At 35.2% G+C, this 18,356-nt stretch overlaps 1 protein-coding gene across 2 annotated transcripts in view; it reads left to right on the plus strand.

Moving 5' to 3' along the window:
- Prp8 (pre-mRNA processing factor 8) overlaps nucleotides 1-18,356 on the plus strand; it is a 93,517-nt gene that overhangs the window by 30,539 nt on the left and 44,622 nt on the right. For both annotated transcript variants that reach the window (XM_089097847.1, XM_089097848.1), the window contains 5 exons: nucleotides 6,775-6,990; nucleotides 8,406-8,621; nucleotides 10,347-10,472; nucleotides 14,675-14,799; nucleotides 15,347-15,650. In XM_089097847.1, the coding sequence (XP_088953973.1) occupies nucleotides 6,775-6,990; nucleotides 8,406-8,621; nucleotides 10,347-10,472; nucleotides 14,675-14,799; nucleotides 15,347-15,650 (987 nt within the window). The remainder of the gene's footprint in view (nucleotides 1-6,774; nucleotides 6,991-8,405; nucleotides 8,622-10,346; nucleotides 10,473-14,674; nucleotides 14,800-15,346; nucleotides 15,651-18,356) is intronic.

Raw genomic sequence — 18,356 nt, forward strand, 5'->3', positions numbered from 1 at the left:
ACGGTTGATATTACCAAATTTAACTTTGCCTACTTTAATTTTATGTTGTTTTAAGTGGTAATTTTTGATGCTATACGTAACAATCAAGAACCCAATGCCCTTCCATCATTTAAAGAGAGAGAGTAGTAAAAAGTTACCTATTTCCCACTCGCAAGAAAATCAACCTCATTTTCGTTTTCTTTCTTTTCGCGGCATTCCAAGTGTCAACACAAGTGGAATGGATTTGGCTTGTGCAAAATTCATAATATTTATTTTTGGCGGAAAAAAAATATCGGTAACACTTTTCCTTCGACGTGTCTATAAAACGATGCTAAATGAAATTCTGAAACTCAATATATTGGGGGCTATTTAAGGTGCGTTTCTACCGTCCAGTTTTACTACTAACAATCAATCAACTGTAGTGAATCGAGGCGTGCGTCCTGAACATCAGATCATTTGCCCCTCTTCTTTCTGGACTGGGTTGACAATGAATCCCAATCTTTGAATATTTCTTCTTTTTTCAGGATTAATTCATAACCTTCTTCTCTAGATAATCCGCTTGCAACTGTACAGGATGTTGCCTTTTTATGTAAATTCACTAGTCGCAAAAATTACGTTACTATTAAAATAAACGGAGTAATTGTAAACACTGCTTATAAATATTCGAAATATGGATGAATATGTAAACATGTAGATTAGCTAATTAGGTAAAAAAATGTGGTATAATTGTAGTAGGGTTTACCCAATTCAATAAGTCAGCATAAATGGATTGCTATATATAATGTTGTAGGTTTAGATCCATTAACAGTTTGAAAGCATATAAGAACAGAATCTCTTTTTGAAGATTGTGTCAAGAGTTTTTACATTTGTCATTTAATTCAATTCTAGTTAGACTTTCAAATTTAAGAAATTCACTTGTTTTCTTTCCAATATTATATATTTCAGTAATAAGTACTCAGGAGTTTCTTCTTTGGTATTACAGTAATTGCATAAGGGACTTCAGGTAACTTCTCAATCTGGTTGCCTAATTTTAAATGAAAAGTACTGCAAGTCGAAGTTAGTTGTATTTGTACTCAGGCAATGAAAACAGACTGATTGCATCCTGGTTTGGAGAGGGGGATAGATTTGATGGCTTTAATTTGGGTAGTGTTTTCAGTCACAATCTAGTTATGTCCCTTATAGTTAGAGGTTTCACTGGTTCCATTTGGTTTTTTGCTCCTTGCTTTGCTATATTGTCTGCTTTTTCATTTCCTTCTATACCCAGGTGACTAGGTATATATTGAAATTTAATAACACAGCCTAATCTTCCAAGGCTAAGGTTTTCTTTAGTTTGATGTAAGTCTATGTCCAGTGTGTCAAAGTTAGGGTTCGTTAGGATATTGAGAGCAAATTTGGAGTCAAAGAATACAACTATATGTTTGTAGCTCTGTTTCAGTCTAATTAGGGTCTCAAGGCCCAAATTGATTGCAGCTACTTCAGCTGTTAGTATGCTGGTCCCTGTCTTATGTTTTTCCATAATGAATTGGCTGTGCTCTCTTACAAAGCACACACTTCCACATCCATCTTCACTAAATGATCCATCAACATATAGTTGGTTATATCCATCATATTCCTATTTTAGGAACTGTCCAAAATGTTGGATTGCAGTTTGGGATTCAATTTGTTCCTTTTTGTGGGGGAGGAATTCTAGTTTAACTACTGGTTTGATTGATATCCACGATGGATTTTTTGCTATTTTAGTTTTAACATGTTCTTGTTTAATGGGGTATTGTGCCCAGGCCATAATTGCTGACATCAGCGGGGGGTATTTAAGCTCAAGTCGGCTTGCTCTAACTACTGGAAATAAGAAATGGTGAGGGGTTGTTTCCAATTTTGTCAGGTATCTTATGGTTAAAAGTTTGTATCTATTTTCAATAGGTGGAAGCCCTCCTTCTTGTAGAAGGTTTTGAATCTTTGTTGTTTTTCTACATCCTGTGGCAAGGCGGATTGCTGTATTTTGCACACATTCTAATTTGTTGAAGAGCTGTTTTGAGCAAGTTCCATAGATAATCAGGCAATACTCAATTACTGGTCTGATGTACTGTGTGTATAGTTTGAGAAGGGATATATTCATACTGCCCCAGGTTGTACCACATAGTATTCGAATAATCCCCATCATTTTCATGCATGATTGTATGATATGGTCAATGTGAGGTTTGAAGGTAAGCCTGTAGTCCATAATTGTTCCAAGGTATTTAGTTGCACTGGTAGTTGGGATTGTCGAATTTCCTAGGGTAACAGGTTGTAATTCTACTTTTCGTCATTTATGGAAATATATGATCACTGATTTGGGGACTGATATGGGTAGTTTCATGCTGGTAGAAAAGTCCTGGAGGCTATTAGAAATAGTTTGGAGTTTATTTGCAACTTCAGCAAATGTTTTCCCTTTTGCCCATGTTCCAATGTCATCTGCAAAAATTCCATGTGGTGAGTCAATTTTTAATGCTGTCATATACAATATGAATAATAAGCAGCTGAGTACAGCTCCCTGTGGGAATCCCTTTTCAATAGGTCTTGAGCATAATAGTTTCCTATTTACTTTAACTTTAAAAGTTCTATTATCTAGAAAGCTATCAATCAGTTTTCTGATTGGTTGGGGGAAGCCTAATGCATGGAGTCTTTCTCCTAGTATGTCTTTTTGTGCATTATCATATGCTCCTTCTAAATCAATCAATACAGCACCCAGTATTAATCCCTCATTCATAGTTTCCTGTGCATCTGTCACAAGTTTCAAAATGATGTCTATAGTTGAATGGTAAGCTCTGAATCCAGCTTGCTATTTTGGGAGGATGTTATTGGTCTCTGTATACCACTGGACACGGTTGTACAGCATTCTCTCAAACAACTTACCAAGGGTTGGTAAACATACAATTGGTCTGTATGAATGTGGGTCATCTTTGGGTTTCCCTTGTTTGGCCACTGGTGTTATAATTGCATGTTTCCATTGCTGGGGGAATACTCCTTGTGAGTAGCAGAGGTTAAACGTATGTATAAGAGCTTCTTGGAAATTTCTTGGGGCATTTGATATCCAAGAGATATGGATTTCATCTTCACCTGGGCTTGCTTTTTGTTTCATTTTATTAACTGCTTGCAGGAATTCATTTGTTTTAAAGGACTGTGTTAGCTCATAAGCTGTATTTAATCTTTCATTGTGCCTTTGCTTATTCAACTCTTCTTTGTGGGCAAACTTCTGTTGGTAGATGTCAGCAAGTGCTTCAGCTTTTTTGCTATCATCTTCAAGTTGGATACCAGATACAAGTAGGGATACCAGATACCAATAACAAGTTAATGTTATTCTTCTTTTTTCCTGCTCCCATGATTCTGTCTAAAAATTGGTGTATTTTTGATTCAGGTGTGTATCTGTCAATCTTTTCCAAGTAGGAAGCCCATGTCAGGGCTTTGGCCTTTCTTGTGTCTCTTCTGAGTCCTGCGCAGGCTTGTTTAAATTGGATGTATGTTTTGGGGTTTGGGTTTTTTCTAAAATTCTTTTCTGTATCTCTTTTTGCAGTAAATGAGGCTTGACACTGGTCATTCCACCATGGTTTTGATGTCTTCCTTGATGATTTGTTTATGTATTGTTTGTTGGTAGTTCTAGGTATTGATGATATTGCAGCTTCTTTAAGATGAGTAGTTAGTCTTTTGGTACAGAATTCTGTGTCTTGGCTTTCTTGAATTGGCATGTAATCAATATTTTTGAGAATTTCTTTAAATTTAGTCCATTTTGCCCTGTTATGGTTAAATTTTGGTGTGTGCTCTTCTTCTTCATAACCAGTTCTACCAATTTCTACCAGTATGGCCTAGTGGTCTGTTATTAGGTGAGGGACTGTACTCATTTTTGAGTATTTAGATAGTTTATTTGGCATTAGTTGTAGGTCAATGGTGAAGAAAAGGTTAGTTTTGCAGTCGTAATAGGTATTCATACCATGTGGTGTGGCTATTGACATTTCTGGGAATTCATTTAATAGATTTTCTAAAAATTGGTCTGCCGTGCTGGTTTTCTTTCCTCCCCAAGTAGGGCTATGAGCATTGAAGTCTCCTGCTATTATTATTTTCTGATGAATCATCTTAGGTGCAATTTCTGTAAGGAAGGGCTATGAGCATTGAAGTCTCCTGCTATTATTATTTTCTGATGAATCATCTTAGGTGCAATTTCTGTAAGGAATTCCTTAGCTTCTTGGTTACCATTGGGATTGTAAAAGGAGTATATTGTTAGTGTTTCTCTATCTTTAAGACTTATTTTTAATCCAACTACATCAACCTCATTAGGGTATTCCTTTGGTATTATGAAGTTGTGCTTAACATCTTTCCTTACAAGGATAGCCACACCCCCTCCTTTCCTGCCTGATGATCTTTCTTTCCTGTAGAGCTCATATCCTTCTACCCATAGTGTACTTTCTTGGTCAAGGTGGGTTTCCTGGAGACATATAACATGTGTATCTTTTACTTTAATATACATGAGCAGCTGGTTTAGCTTTTCTTTTGAATGATAGTGAGCGTGTGTTCCATTGGAGGATCTTCAGTGTGGTTTTGCTCTGGTTTTGTAATGGTTGGTTGTCGCTTTGGACTTTATACATTGGCCATATAGTGGTAAGCTTGATGGTTATTTAGGATGGTGATTAGATCTAGCTCTGCAGTCTCTACTAAGATTTTAGAGAAGTATTTTGTGGCTAGTTCTCTCATGATGACTGCCTTAAGTCCTTGGGGCATTTTAGCTTGGGAAAGGAAAGTACTTGCCATGGTGTAGGCTATGAGGTTGGTGATTGCCTTGGCTGTGTTGGTGGGCATTGATTCTGTGGCCTGGTTTGTGGCTGATGCTACTGGAGCTAATGGCTTGGGGTTTTGCTTGATACCTGGTAGGCTTGTGGGTCTTACTTGCCTATTGCTGTTGCTGGAGCTGATGCTTGCTGGGGCAGGGAACAGGGAAGAGAATCTGGCAGGTATTGGAGATTTTTGTGGTGTGCTAGATGTTCTTTGTGTCCATGGGGTCTCAAGCATGCTGTATGTTGGGGAGAGGGGTGTGTTGGGAACTGTTTCTGAGGGGATAGCTGGCTTGTTGTATTTACTTACTTGTTGGACAGCAAATGGGATTGGTATATTTTTCATTTCAGCCATTCTCATTATGTTAAGGCGGTCTCTGTACTTAGGACATAGACTTCTATTATCAGAATGATGGGGACCATAGCAATTTATGCATTTAGGTTGGGCTTTACAGTCATTGCTTTTATGTTCTTCTTGGCACACTATGCATTTGTTTATTGTGGTTTTGCAATGCTTGTAGGTATGGCCTAGTCTATGGCACTTTTTACACTGAATTGGTTTGTCCTTGTATGCTTTATGTGCCTTTGGCTCCCCAAATAGAAATATTTGTTGGGTGATCTGGGGGTGTCCATCCAATATGAAAAGTACAGTCCTTCTTGTTAATGGAGTGTTTATTCCTGGTTTACCTAGGCGGTGGATAGCCTTAACTGGAATGTTTTCCCCATTGGCAGTCATTAAACTCTCTTTTAGTTCAGCTTCAGGGGTTTCAGGTGGTATGTTGTGTACTACAATTTTTTCTTCTTTTTGTTGAGGTTTCCACTTTTCAGTTGTCACCTGGATGCTTCCAACAGTTGTTAGCTGCATAGCTGTGTTGGCATGGTTAGCTTCTGGGAAAAGGACTTCTAATGAGCCATCTCTAGCTATGTTGATGCTGAAACTGCATCTTAGGGCCTTGAAGAGCGTTAATCTTATCTGCTGTATGTTCTTAGGTAAGAATAGTGTCTCCTGAGATTTTGGTATCAGTCTTATAACTGTTCCATCATGGATCTATTTCTCTGTAGTTTGTTGGGTTGGGCTATGAATTCGGAATGGTTGGGTGGTTTGGTAATAGCCTCTATGGTTTGTAGCCTGTAGAGGACTGGTAGATGGCTTCTTCCTTTTTGATTTTATCTGTACAGTGATGAACTCAGTTTCTACTGTGCTGGTTTCTGGTCTTTCCTGAACTGTGATCATGGTGTTGTTTTGGCTATCATCAGATGTTTCAGTTTCAATTTCCAATGCAGGATTGGGGACTTGATTTGGGGAGAGTATTGCATCTCCCCAAGACCGGCCCCCTTCCAAGTGGGGGCCAGGTGGATCTGGTTTTGACATTCAGTCAAGGAAAATGGCAAAAATATTGATAACAGGTAAATCAATACAATAAATAGATCAGCTAAGAAACTTGACCAAAAAAAGGATAATAATTGTAAACCTCTTCAAAATGGTAGTAAAAAGGATAATTTTTGTATTATCTATTTTCTAGCCGTTTTCTTCAAAAAAAAAAGAAAAAAAAAAAAGACTAACAAGTACTGACCCATTTGTTATTAAGTAAGATATTTACTAACAAAATGTTGTTTCTCAGAAATCTTGGAAACGCAAAATCTGAAATTGAATTCCAAAAATATAACCTTAAAATGCAAAGGAGAATTATAGACAGCAGAAAACTGTTAAATAATGTACAAAATATTATTCAAAATTGCGTCGTAAGTAATGACACTATCATAGTTTTAATTTCATATTTTTAATTTTTTTTTTTTTTTATCCACTGACGAACCTCTTCTGTTTGGTGGAAACTTTTTTACTCAACATTAAATTGGGTTAATGCTAATTGATTGAAATAAAAAAAACGGACATTGTTGCATTTGATTCTAATCGACCCAAATGTCGCTTGTGCCGAATTATTTCGACGTGAAGGTATTTTTTTTTTTGTATATTGAGTATATTTGTCTGCTCTTTTAGTACAATGTGGATCATGATGCGTCGTGAAAAGCGAGATCGACGACATTTCAAGCGGATGAGGTTCCCCCCTTTTGATGACGAAGAACCCCCCTTGGACTATGCTGATAATATATTAGATGTTGAACCACTGGAGGCAATTCAAATTGATCTTGACCCAGAAGAGGACAAGTCCATTGCGGAATGGTTCTATGAAAATAAACCACTTGTTGGAACACCGTGAGTTTTCTTTGATCATTTTACTACTGATAGGATTGCAAACTACTATTAAATACTCATTAGAACTTTAACGCATAAATAACAGTTCAATAGGGAAAATCCTTTGTGTTTCACTGTCGAATAAAAGGATTTTCCTTATTGAACTGTTATTTATGCGTCATAGAAAGGTAGCATGGTCTTTGAAAATACATATTAAAACTTTCTGAACAAAATGACTGTCAAAATTTGGATCCAATATAATGTGGCTTTCGGGTAAGTCGATCAAAAAGAATTTTTTTGGTTGGGGCGCGTGCCTCAGAGTTTTTATTTATTTTTTTTTTTTGTACATTAAGTTCTAGGCTCAAGGACTTGAGATTCAAAATTTGAAACAGACAAAAAAGAATGTGGGCCCAAGATTGGGCCCCAGTATAAGTAAAAAAAATATAAAACCACTACTACTACTACTACTAGGAATATATTTTTTCCTTTGTTAGTCCCGTTTTGTGAGGGGAACCAGTTTTTTTCTAATTTTCCTTCTGTATTGGGTACCTCTTAGCCCAGGGACCGAAGGATATAAGTTTCAAGCCGATGAAGAAAAAACATTTTGCTTTATATATATATATCTGTTCACAAAGGACTGATTTATTTTTCTCAGCTTTTTGTTATGTTGTCCTTAAAATATCCTGATTTTTAATCATGATTTGGGTTCTTTTTTTTATAGAAATATTTGTCTCAAGTTCAGAAACCGAACTTAAGCTTGAGAACTTAAGATCAGAAATAAGTAATCTGGATTCTTTCATGAAAATTATTTAAAAAAAAAATAGTTGAAAAAAAATTTGAGGGACTAGAATTTTATTATTTTAACTTTAATAATATATTGGATTGAAATCATTATTATTTCTTTCATTATTATTAGTACTGTAGCTTTTATTTTTTAATATGATTTTGTTATAGCTTTATTTATGGTGGGTTTTCAAGTATTTACCGTCTTCTAATTCGACATTAAATGAGTTATTCATGGGGAAGTTTTGTTAAACTTTCAGTTGATGCTTAAAAAAGATAAATAATTTAAGAAACAATGTCAATAAAAATTCAAGCATAAGGAAATTTTGGCAACCAAAATCGCTTCCTTCCCTCTATCTTTTTTCTCTATACTCATTTCCCTCTCTCCTTCTTTTCTCTCTTTGTCTATCCCCCTCTATGTCTTACCCTATCCCTTTATCTGTATTTCCCTAATATATATTTTTTTATTCCCCTCTCTCTAGCTCTTCTGCTCTTCCCCCTCTACCTCCCTGTCTCACTCCTTCTCTCTTGACTCTTTTATCTTTCTTTCTCTCTCTGCTTTGCTTTCCCTTGTTCTCCCTTTTTTCTCTCTCTCCTGCTACATTGCATTTTCTATGTCCTTTTAAATGGCCTAATTTCAATCTTTCTTCTAGTTATGTGAATGGTTCAACATACAAACGATGGCAGTTAACCATCCCAATGATGGCCAGCTTGTACCGATTAGCCAATCAGCTTTTAACAGATTTGGTAGATGAAAACTATTTTTACCTGTTCGATGTCAAATCCTTCTTCACAGCTAAAGCATTGAATATGGCAATCCCGGGAGGACCTAAATTTGAACCATTATTTAAGGACCAGGCCTCTGCTGGGTAAGTAATTTTCTACTCATTCAAGGTCAATCTAGAGCCGCGTTTTCAGGCTCAGCGGGTTCGAACATGGGTGTTCTCGTCTAGTTTCAAGTTTTCCGTCTGGTTTCAGCGGGTTCGAAGTTTCAACCCCGTGTTTCCTCGAGAACCCGCTTTGTGATACCGCTTGATACACTAGACGATTCGAAGACGGGTTGTTCACGGCTCAGCGGGTTCGAAAATGGGTTTTTCTCGTCTAGTGCATCAAGCGTTATCACAAAGCGGGTTCTCGAGGAAACACGGGGTTGAGACTTCGAACCCGCTGGAACTAGACGGAAAACTTGAAACTAGACGAGAACAACCCGTGTTCGAACCCGCTGAGCCTGAAAACGCGGCTTAAGAAAAGGTACCTTCTCCATGGATGTATGATTTTATACTGTATTTGTTTTCAGTTAAGACAGCTCTAAGAACCGTGTCCAATTAGTCTTGGGATATCTTTTGAATGCCTGAATAGTGCTCTGTTTGAAAGTGGGGTTTATTCGATTTTATGTTAAAGTTTCAAATTAGAAGCAATGAATTTTTTTTTTTCAGACCAAACAATGATGGTAGGGAAATTTCAGAGTATGTCTTTCAGCAAATGAAAGTGACTGCCGCCAGTGATGTCATATTCACAGAAACGAAGGGTGGGGGTGGTAAAATCTATATTTTTTTAAAATCTAGTGAAAGATCGTAATTTGTTTCTCTTTTTCTTTAAAATTAAAATACAAAAAGACATTTTTTTTTAATCGAAAGTATTCCCCCCCAAAAGGTGTTTTTTGACATATAGAAATGGGGAAAAGCCTCGACTGCTAAATGTAGTATCATTTAAGCCTTAAAATTATGGAAAGTCATCAGACTGGCAACTCCAGCTGGTCTTTGAAAAAGAGAAGTTAGCGTCACCTAGTGGTGTCATACAGAGTCATAAACTTGTAAATTCTTATTTTGTATTGCTACATTGCTTGTGGCGCTAGTGCTGTAGGTTCTTTTTATTTCTTCGTAAAAAATTCGACTAAATTACATCATTTTGTAAATGGAAATATTATTTAGTTGCCATAAAAGCCATCTGATGTTCCGCTATTCAAGTGGACTACATAAATTGTCTTGATTGACTATAAAAGATTACATGGGCAGTCTATAAGCATACTATGTGTATTGTATTAGGGGAAAAAGGACTCTTGATATTCATTATTCTTCAGTTTTTCTTATTTTATTTGCCTTCTGCGGTAAAAAAAAGCTCATTTTGTCTGCTTTGACAGACTGTAGAAGGCTATTAAGAGACTATATATGTAATGTCTAAAGGAAAATATGTACAACTTTTCATAGTCCAATGATTTGAATAATTTTTTTTTTACGAAGCTATGACAAAAAGAAACAGCAAACAAAATTGATCACTCCAAGAGAAAAATCACTTTTTCTTTGAATTGTTTTTTTTTTTGGGGGGGGGGGGTTTGATGCTTTACTATGTGTGTTACCTGTTTTCATGTAAGAAGCATATGGTAAGCTGTGTGAACATAGGATTAAAGACTCTGCCTATGTTGTGAATTAGCATCTTTTTTTCTAAAACTTAAAAGCAATTGTTTATGCTCATAAAAAGACAAGCCCACCCTAGAACTTGAAAACTGGGTTGATATAAACGCCGATAAGTATTTTTATTTTATTTATTTTATTATTCTCTTTTATCTTCCTGCTTTATTTTTTTCCTTTTTTCAGCGACGAAGATTGGAATGAATTTAACGATATTAACAAGATCATTATTCGTCAGCCAATTAGAACAGAATATCGAATAGCCTTTCCCTACCTTTATAACAATCTGCCTAAAGAGGTACATCTGTCATGGTAAGTTTTCCGGTATACTTTTTGGTATATTTTTTAGTTAATAACTTTTATGGCCGGGAGTTGGAAGGTTTTTTCTTTGCAACTATGACTACTAGCAACTCATTGCAGCATCAAGCCGGCTGAGGTCAACACATCCGCGCATGCTCCTCCTTCCCCTCAATATATTCAATATATTCTAAGCTTGACTCTTTACCCCTCTCATGAAGTTCTAATTTCCTTTAAATCCTTCCTTATAACGGGTACCTTTGAACCTAAAACGTTCCTTCCTTATAACGTTCCTCCCTTATATTTAAAATCCTTCCTTATAACGTTCCACCTTTAAAATTCAGGTCTATTCCTCAAAATATTATATTTAAACTATTAGCTTTGTTGCCTAAGGTTTTGGTATGGATACGGAAAGGGGTGAAATGGTGCTTTGTGGTTGCGGGCCCATATGTGGGTGCATTTCCCAGTGTGTGCCCATACAGTTAGGGTGACGGGATGTTCTTCTTGTTTGTTTTAGTAAAAGAAAAACAAATATTTGGTGAGCTTCTTTCCCAAAATAGCCTAATGAAAATGCCTTAGAGTTTAGAACGTTCTGGAGATCTGCTGGATCAGTCTGACTTCGATAATTCAGAAGTCACCGAATATTCACATAAAAAAGCAAAACGTTTTACAAATTTCAGAAAAGAGCTACTATTAGGAGAAGAGGAGGTACTTCTTGGTTCTGAATGTGCACTGAGCAAAAAAACGCTCGTCCACAAGAAGATAGTGCTACATGCGTCCCTTCTGTCTCCAAGCCAAAACAATTTTGCTGAAGTCTTAGCCGGCGAGACTTTATAAAGAGTTGACTTAGCTGACCTGGTTTCCAGCTGAACAGCTCTGATCTGTGTTCTTTTGTAGGGTGCTTTTTTTTAACATAGGATCTGTCACAGTTATTCGAGGAATCAAAAATCCATGGTGACTGATTTGGGATGCATCGCTTGAAACGTTTTTCTGTTTGACTGATATTACGTTTAACTGTTTATTTATTCTTTGGTTTAATGTATGAAACGTTTATTGACTCTTGGACAAATTGATAAAAAATATTCAACTGGGTTGTGTTCATGATTGGTTTTTCTATAAGTAAAATTGCTGGATCTGGGGTGATAAAGGTTCTTGTGTTTGTCATGAAAAATGTGTACAACCACAAAAAAGTCAGTGTTTTTGTGTATTATACCATGGCCGTTTTCTCAAAAAATTATGGGAACTATTGGCAGTTTATCTCACATATAAATTTGTTAGATTTTTCGTGTTAGATTATATTTCGCATTATTAATTAAACTTTTAATTAGAAGAAGCTCCAAAAGTTTAAAATAATAATGCCTTAATCAGGTCTTGATAGTAAGGCCTTACCTATTATAGCATTTTATAATAAGGCCTTATGGTAATAGTAGGCCTGGTATAGCCACTGATGTTTCAAAAGAAATACCAATGTGTGTTTAGACGAATCTCTATCGCAACAATTATATTGGGTCATGGATATTTGGAGAAGATTTAAATCAGAGTCTTTCGTGACCTTCCGCTTTTTCACGGCCTACTATCCTTTTGTTTGGTTCCTTGATATTGGTCAAGTCCCTAGTTATGGACTTGGTTGCTGAAAGGAACCTACAGTACTGCTTCTCAGCTCTAATTTATCACATGCATTCTGTTTGGATAAAATCACCTTATTAACAACCTTTTACACATTTACCTCACCTCATTCAACCTGCTTGCCTTACCTTATCTACCCTCTTTACCTTACCTTACCTTATCAACCTATAAAACCTTTCCTCACCTTGATACTAACCCACATCCATATCCAATCTTGTGAATGCACTGTGCTTGAAGCAACAAATTTTGTAGCTATATATAAAATATCAGTTTGTTTTTAGTAAAGGATACAATTTTGGACAGTATTTCTAAAAGTGAATAATAAGTTATTTTTTTAGTAGCTGTTATTTATGGTTCTAGTTTTTTTCAACATAAATAATGTGAAGTATCTCGGATGAACTTTGATTAATTTTTTCTTCAATATTTATTTACTTATTTCCCTAGAATCGAGGAATATATAAAATACATAAATAAAATTGCAAAAAAATGAGTACTTCAACAAATGAAGCAAAGCCCCCACATTCACCTGGTTTGCGATTTTTTTCAGACATTTTAGAAACCTAAACTTGGAAATAAAATAAAAGTTCAAAAGAGGGATAAAATCCTTTTTTAATAGACAGTGTATAATAAATTTCACAAAAAATACCAGATATTTCGGTCACATATACAGTGACCGTCATCAGTAGTAAAACATCAACACAGTTTTACTACTGATGACGGCAAGGGCGGATCCAGGATTTCTTTTCGGGGGGGGGGGGGGTACTAATTTTTGACTTTTTCGGGGGGGGGGGCTACTAATTTTTGACTCAGTTTTCGACTAATTATACTTATTTTGCCTAGGTTTTACTAATTTTCGACTTATTTTTGACTCGGTCAAAAATTTCGGGGGGGGGGGGGGGTTCAAACCGGGTACCCCCCCCCCTGGATACGGCCTTGGATGACGGTCACTGTATATGTGACCGAAATATCTGGTATTTTTTTGTGAAATTTATTATGCACTGTCTATTAAAAAAGGATTTTATCCCTATTTTGAACTGTTATTTTATCGTCATGGAAAGGCAGTGTGGTTTCCGAAATTATCTAAACTTGGAAATGGCCAGGTCTATCTCCTTATATCGGCAAAAATAGGGCTGGAGTTAGATGGCTAATATTTGAAAAACTTCTGAAAAAAAAATCATAATTAGATAAAAAGGAATGGTGTTTCCAGGACAACATGTTAAAAAAGAATGACGACAAACAAAAATTATTTTTACAAAAATACGAAAGACATTGCCAGAGCAACACTTTTCCATGGAAATTGTCTTCAAAAGATAAATACTTAAAAAATTAGTTTATTTATAGACTTACCATCTAGTTAGTTAGCCATCTGGGGAAAAAAAACCTACATTGCGGTATATTCTACGCGAAATGTTAATGCTATATTTTCCTTAGTTTGCCCTATCATACACATGTTAAGGTTTCCAATAAACATTGTTGGATTTAAAAAGTAAAATTAAAGGACATGAAAACAGTGAAAATCTAATTAGAAAAAAAGAAGACTGAATTGGCCAATCAGGACGAGTAAGATATTTTTATGATTGTTTGATATTTTCGGTTGATGTTGACGATTCGTTCAAAGCGCCCCAAAATTGCAAATCATTTATATCAAAAACGTTATAAAAACGACGTGACGACGAAAGCAAACACTGAAATCAAGGAAAAAGTACTGTTATTCGGCAATCAAGGCTGTTTATGAATAATTTCGAGTTTAATTTTGTCCATTTTATGCTTTTAATTGATCGACTTAGTTTTCATTAAAAGTAACACTCGGTTTTTCCTTATTTTGTTGACAAATCTTGATGATGCACGTTTTAGCATTTTGTTCCCTTAAATTTCTCTTATCGGCACTCAGGGCGTCCGGTCAAAATTTCTTTTTATGATACTATGAAATTATTAAATATTTTTGCTACTGTTAACCCTCTGAATTTGTTTTACTTTTTTAACCTAAATTCATCGTATTCGTTTTTTCTTATTGAGATGTTTAAAGATCTATAAAGAGATGTTTTCTTTATTGGAGCTAAAAAAAAAAATGTTTTTGAAAAAGATTTGAAATGTGTAAAGAATCATTATACGCTTTTTTTTTCTTTTGATTATCATTACATGGAAAAATAATCGTATCTGTTTCATTGCTTGCGGATACTTTGATTTCATAATGTTTGGGGATTGTAAGTTTGATGTCCCTTAATAAATTGTCTCTTATAAACCAAAGTTGCTCCTGACGTTGGTAAGCCTATATAGAAGGGTTGAGATCGATATTGGTATTGCAAGTGTTATATCCATCATTTTAGTACCGACTATGATAGCTTAAAGTAAGACCGAACTAGATTTGCGTTGCTAGGGCAACGTGAAGGGTGGCAGTACGTAAAGTTGTAACGTATAGGGCAACGTAAAGTTGCGGGGTGAATGTTTTTGAAGAGAAGAAAAGATTTGACAACTTCAAATCTTTTTCAAAAACGATGTAACTAAGAAAGTAGCCATCACCTTGCTGGCATTACTTCCCAGAATTTTTAGCAGGAAAGGCAGTCCCCCTCTAATGTGAGTTACTTTTCCAGGTATCATACACCGAACGTCGTCTTTATCAAGACAGAAGATCCTGATCTCCCTGCTTTCTACTTCGACCCATTGATTAACCCAATCTCGACACGAAGTAGCGGAAAAATACCAGAGAATTTACCAGGTATTTTATAATTTTATTAAATTAAGTTTTATGAAAATTTTATATTAATATCATATATTTTCTGGTCAATTACATACTGCCGACTTTATCTGTAAGTGTAGCTGCATTAAATTGGTTCTGTTCTGAAAGTCCTTACATTTTTCTTGTTTTATGGGCGGACTTGCATTTAAATTTGGTGTATTACTGTTATTTTTGAACTATTACTTCTCAAAATAAGACTAATTTTATCTCCTTGGACCCTTCTTAGGTCTGTTCGTACCTTAAAACCTTGATTTTCTAAGATTTTTCTTTTCTTTGTTTCAAAACTATGAATTTTTAGGTCATTATTTCATTTTCGTCAGTGTTGCGACGTTGAGCCATGATAATAAATAAGCGAAACTAATTTGTTAATATTTACAATGCTTTTTGTCCATGCAAGTTCAAACATAACGATCCATTGGTTCCCAATTACAACTACACCTTGAAAGGAAAATGTACCTTCTTTCGCTGCTTGGTGCCGTTTGTTTTTGGCTGAATTTTCATCCACGTTTCCTTTTTAAATTTTCAGGTGACGATGAGGAATTTATATTGCCTGACTTCATGACTCCTTTGATGCAGGAATGGCCACTGTATACCGACAACACAGCCAATGGTATTGGTCTTCTTTGGGCTGCCCGGCCATTTGACATGCGCTCTGGTCACACTCGACGTGCCCAAGACATCCCACTTGTAAAAAGCTGGTATAGAGAACATTGTCCACCGGGTCAACCGGTCAAAGTCAGGGTGTCCTACCAGAAGTTGTTGAAGTATTTTGTTTTGAATAGTTTGAAGCATCGACCGCCAAAGCCACAAAAGAAGAGATATCTATTCAGGTAATATATACTTATTTTACTTACTTAGACCTCAGTCTTTCTTGGAGGGGGGGGGGGACGGGTTGAAGCCTCTGCTCCTGCTCGGTCTTGCATAAGGGATCAATACTGCGCTTTATTCGTTTCAGTTCCAGTAGATATTTTCTCTTTCCATAATTTTTTCCTTTTTTTCTTAGAGTTTAGTAAATCCCTTAAATTTGAATTATATTTATATATTTCAATTTAATGTATTCTATTCAGTTGTTTTCTAGGCCTATTGTGTTTTTCTTTTAGTAAATCGTGGCTTTGTTTGATTTGCTGGAGTGCTTTTGCAATTTTTTTACTTTTCTTTCATGCTCCTTGATTTTGAGGGAAATTAACAATTTAGCCATGTGGGCGGTGGTTAGGTTCTCTTCCATTGTTTTTGTGGTGGGTTTTGTGGACGAAGTCTATGCAAAGACCCTTCAAAGGCCATTTTGGGAGGCTCTATTAGCTTGACGTGACCAAAATAGCGCAACTTTTTGAGCTGATATCTTTCATTTTGAAAAAAAGATAATGTCCAGCACAATTAGAAACAAAATTAGCCTAGTTTGAGTCTAATTCTTATATTACGGTTTAGAGGGGAGGGGGGGTAATATTGGGAAAACTTGCTGATGGCGAATATGCAATAAGACGAATTCCATTGGAGGAAAATTTTGCCGAGTACATTGCTTGCAGTCCTGTGTATCTGAGAATAAGTACACCTTTTCTTAAAGCATGCAATTCAATTTCAAGTCATCTCTACATTAATAATAGAAAGACCGAAGAGGTCCAATTTATGCCTAGTTTAATGTGGAGGGGGGATGGTATAATGTAATATTTAAATATATTTTTTAGGTGTATATATGTTTTGTAAAATGGTATGATTTGTATTAGATATACAAAACATATAAAACCTCATATTAACACTGTATTTCGATTTTATGGTTTTACGCTTGTACTATATACTGCTGCTTACCTAGGTTTATTTTCGACGTTTGAATACACTTCCCAAAACCCGATGGGCATTGAAATCCAAATCTTGATTTTTGAATTGCTTACGTAGAGAGACTAGACAATCTTATATGTTTTAGAAAAGAAGGGAAAATTCCGACTTCAGTTTAATAAAAAGGCCGTTGTATCCAGTTTAGGAGTTTTTGCTTCTAGCGGGTGCCAAATTTATAAAAAGGAAATTTAGTCGAAAAACAGCTAAAAATAACCTAAAATCATGTAGCAACAAGTAGTTTAAAAATGCTTAGCCCTCCTTAGAAGATGTAATTGTTTTTGGAGATCTACAGATTATTCTTATTTGAATTTTTAAGGACGAAGTGTTTCAAATTTAACCAACTAGTTTTTCCTATTTATATTTGTGGCTCTGTGTGGCAACACTGACAAAAATGAAATACTTTCCTAAAAACTTCATAATTTTGGAAGAAAGAAGAAAACGCTTATAAAATCGCGGTTTTTAAGCATGAATAAACCTAAGTCTAGTCTAACATCTGGTCTTTTTATTTTAGATATTGTAATTTTTTTACTTTATCTCCCCCTTTGGCACGGTAATAAAACTTCGTAATTTTGAAAAAAAGATGAAAAAGCTTATAAAATCGCGGTTTTCAAGCATGGTCTAACCTCTGGTCCTTTTATTTTAGATATTGTAAATTTTAACTTTATCTCCACTTTGGCACGGTAATAAAACTTCATAATTTTGAAAGAAAGAAGAAAAAGCTTATAAAATCGCGGTTTTCAAGCATGGTCTAACCTCTGGTCCTTTTATTTTAGATATTGTAAATTTTAACTTTATCTCCACTTTGGCACGGTAATAAAACTTCATAATTTTGAAAGAAAGAAGATAAGGCTTATAAAATCGCAGTTTTCAAGCATGAATAAACCTAAGTCTTGTCTAACATCTGTTTTTTTTTTTTTTTTTTTTAGATATTGTAAATTTTAACTTTATCTCCACTCATGGCAAGGTAATAAAACTTCATAATTTTGAAAGAAAGAAGAAAAAGCTTATAAAATCGCGGTTTTCAAATTATGAATAAACCTAAGTCTGGTCTAATATCTGGTCTTTTTATTTTGGATATTGTAAATTTTAACTTTATCTCCCCCTTTGGTACGGTAATAGTAAAATGACTCGTATGTTTAAAGTATCTAATGTAACAGCAAAGCTGGCCAGGCTGTATGGAGAGCTATTAGATTTAGCTTTTAACCGATTTTCGCCCCTTCTTCTTTTAGTCCATCTCTTGTTGATTATATTGTTTTATAATTGTAGTGTATAAAATGAATTGTTATTAAGATGTTTTAATATTTTCCTATTTAAACTCTTGTCTTAAACAAGAATGTTAGAGAAGATATGATAAAGAATGATAAAAAATCTGTATCATATCAGAAATACGATAAAGAAGAAAAAACGACAAACGGTAGTTTTCAATGGCTGGAATTATCTTCATTTTTTCTTCTTTTTTTCTATTGTTCCACGCTTAGCCAGTATGGTCTTGAAAGTGTATATTCCTAAATCAAGATGGAGGAGGATCTGTAACTTTTCACCTTTTCAAAGGAAATGCAAAAAGTTGCGCTTCAGTTACGGATGAATTGTTGTATAATTTAACAAATTAGTGTCTCCTATTTATTTTATCGATTGTGTGTAACAACACTGACGATAATGTGATATTTCCTAAAAAATACATGATTTTGAAAAACTTAAAAAATTGC

Source organism: Artemia sp. Qi Xiang Cuo, chromosome 12 (assembly GCF_049724085.1).
Source record: "Artemia sp. Qi Xiang Cuo chromosome 12, ASM4972408v1, whole genome shotgun sequence".
Lineage (NCBI taxonomy): Eukaryota > Metazoa > Arthropoda > Branchiopoda > Anostraca > Artemiidae > Artemia > Artemia sp. Qi Xiang Cuo.